This window comes from Musa acuminata, chromosome BXJ2-6, assembly GCF_036884655.1.
Source record: "Musa acuminata AAA Group cultivar baxijiao chromosome BXJ2-6, Cavendish_Baxijiao_AAA, whole genome shotgun sequence".
NCBI classification, from domain to species: Eukaryota; Viridiplantae; Streptophyta; class Magnoliopsida; order Zingiberales; family Musaceae; genus Musa; species Musa acuminata.
In genome coordinates this window covers 5,238,310-5,241,180 of record NC_088343.1, presented here as the reverse complement: position 1 = coordinate 5,241,180, position 2,871 = coordinate 5,238,310, and the positions used below count along the sequence as shown (strand labels likewise).

At 46.7% G+C, this 2,871-nt stretch overlaps 1 protein-coding gene across 1 annotated transcript; it reads right to left on the bottom strand.

The window, feature by feature from the left end:
• Positions 1-840: 840 nt before the first annotated feature.
• Positions 841-2,309, bottom strand: LOC103988238 (AT-hook motif nuclear-localized protein 20-like). The gene has a single exon (XM_009406791.3). The coding sequence runs from the start codon at positions 1,902-1,904 to the stop codon at positions 1,041-1,043; it is 864 nt and encodes a 287-aa protein (XP_009405066.2). The 5' UTR covers positions 1,905-2,309; the 3' UTR covers positions 841-1,040.
• Between the last annotated feature and the right edge of the window lie 562 nt (positions 2,310-2,871).

The window sequence follows — 2,871 nt, the reverse complement described above, 5'->3', positions numbered from 1 at the left end:
TGTCCAACTTCTAGAGATTTCCAGGCAAGACTTGTTTCTTCTCTTGAACTAATTCAACTAAGGCAAATATGAAATAGAACATTTTAAAACTGCATTTATAGCATTGATCTGAAAATGTGATGCAAGAGATGGGAATGTTAATTTCATAGTAAATAATATTCCTCAGAATTGATTGCTCTCTTGCCACCATTTCATTTCATAAATGTGGATCCTCTACATGTAAGAAGTTAACCCGATACCAGTTGCTAAGATTTACTATCTAGAGTGAATTGTTAAACGAGTAGGGAAGTTCTAAGCCAAAGTTAACCCGATACCAGTTGCTAAGATTTACTATCTAGAGTGAATTGTTAAACGAGTAGGGAAGTTCTAAGCCAAAGATAATAAGCCAAGGAGATTAGCAACCTAAAACAACTTGTGGGGCAAAGTCAATAATGAGTAAATAATCAGAATAATCTTCTTGTCTACTTACATATGAAATAAAAAACGATCAAATTTCAGATCCGGTTGTGGTAGAACTGCAGTAAGTCATAGTACAGAGATTGACAGGGTTGATGCAACCAAAGAAGTTCAAATAATTCTTTGCTAGTTATGCTTTGCCCATAGAAATCATGCAGATTGCTTTGAAGCTAAGGATTGCATTCCCAAATAGCGCAATTGCCTTAAATTAGACCTGAAACTGAAACAATAAGTTTAGCGAATTCAATGCACCAACAGAGACCAAAACACGATCAAGATCATGCGGAAGCTTATGGATAATACTATTGCTATCAGCCCCAGCTTCATTTCTAACAAAATGATCCTCCAACTTTGGTATTGGCTGGGTTTTGACTTCCGATTGTGTTTAATTGAGATCTTCTAAGGTGTATCTGTTAGGGGTTGCAGGATGATAATTTTCGTTAAGATAACAAATATTCAGTTTCATGGATTATCCCTGAACACTTTCTAACAGAAGAGGAACATGCAATAACAGTTACATGGAGGTGAACAAGAAGCACTCCTGAAGTCAAAACTTTATTCATATATAGATGAAGAGAAGATGCTTAGTAGGATGGTGGTGGCCTTGGAGGTGCAGCAGACGCCCAAGCGCCGAAAACCTCGTGGCAAATCTCACCATGAGGCAAAACACTTGGCGGCAGATTGTTCTGTGGCATCGACGCGCCTCCATTGCCTCTTGGGCTCTGCTGCCACTGGCCTGCCGCCGTGGACGGCTCTTCTTCCTCCACCAGGGGCAATAGCTCGTATGTTGCATTCGAAAATGTGGCTGCGATCACCATCACGGTCCCTGATGCGACCAATTCTCCAACCACATCCCCGCCAACCACCTGCCCCTGGCCGCCGGCTACGTAGAGCGTGACCCCGGTTGCCCCGGGTGGGGATGGCGCCGGAAAGAACGCCCCGGAGAGAGAGAGGATTTCGAAGCGGCCGTGGAGGTTGATAACCCCACGCTGCGCACCCGGCTGGCGAAGCGTGACGTTGGTGACCACCCCGGTGCCGCTCATGATGCAGACACCGCGCTGCCTCCGGCGGGCGAAGGTGGCCACGGCGTCCATGATGTCCGCCCCGCTCGCGATCTCGAGCACGTGGGAGCGGAGCGCACTGGGGCTCTCCCTCGTGATGATGATAGGCGGCTTCGGCTTGTTCTTGGACCCAGGCGGCCGGCCTCGGTGGCGTTGGCCGGTGGTGCCGCTCGCTACGGCTCCATGGTCTACCTTGACATTGCCGTCGTCGTCTTCGTAGGGTTGGGTGTTGCTGCCGCTGCTGTTGGCGGCGGTGGCGGCGTTCTTGGGCTCTCGGTCTCTTCTATGTAAACGGTGGTTGTGGTGGTCGTCGGAGCTGTTGGGGTTGCAGAGATGAAAGGGAGGGTTCGAGCTCGCAGATGTGACCCGATGGTCGACCCCTTCCATTGCCGTAGCTTCACTCCACCACCGGCTCGCCAGTTCTTCCGTCAGGTATGAGTCAACTTGCAAGGAGAAGAGAAGAGTAGACTGTACCACCTGCACCGCCAAAGGGAGAGGAGACGATCCACTAAACTGCGGAAAGGCAGCTCAGATATACCACAATCAACTAGAGGTACTCCTCTTGCTCATTTAATGGGCACTATCTTAAGTACAGGATAGCCCCATCTCCGCTGCGACCTGCCGCTTATCAAAAGCTATCATCTTCTCTATCCCATATCCCTCTCATCATCATCTTCCTCTACCTTCTTCCCTTGCCTCTCCTTTTCCAGCTATATTGGCATACTGATTGCCCTGATAGCTTTGGTCATCCTCTCTCTCTCTCTCTCCACCACAAAGGTCGCGGTAGATCGAGATTTCTCGTTCCTCCACTGAGACTGCTAGTCCACGACAAAATCCTCAATCGCGGTTTCTTAAACCCCGAGCACCCGGTGCGTGTTCCCACACCCCATCATTGGCTCGTTGTCTTCTTCACGATCGTTAAACCGGGTTGATCACTTAAATATATGAAATGAAATCTTACGGTGAACCTCTCATTCATCCATAACATGGGAATCTGCCTCCTGTACGTGACGACTTGCAGAACTGGCCACAAAGTCATAAATATAAAAATAAGTTCCTGATTAATTTTACTATTTAAATTTATCCAGGTCCCTTCCGAACTTTATTTCCATATCCTACCGGCTATCGGTAGGTTTTGCTGACACACATCCATCCTTATTCAATATATATTATTATTATTATTATCAATGCCTTTATATCTTCTCTCCATGTTGTGTCTCCCACATCTCTATCTTTCTATTATCAACAAAAGCAGGACTGAGATGGCTACTGATTGTTATTGTGGGACAGTCGTGTGCAGGAGCATTCATAAATCAATCATGTACAGGACAGAAGCATTAATAAATCATTAGTA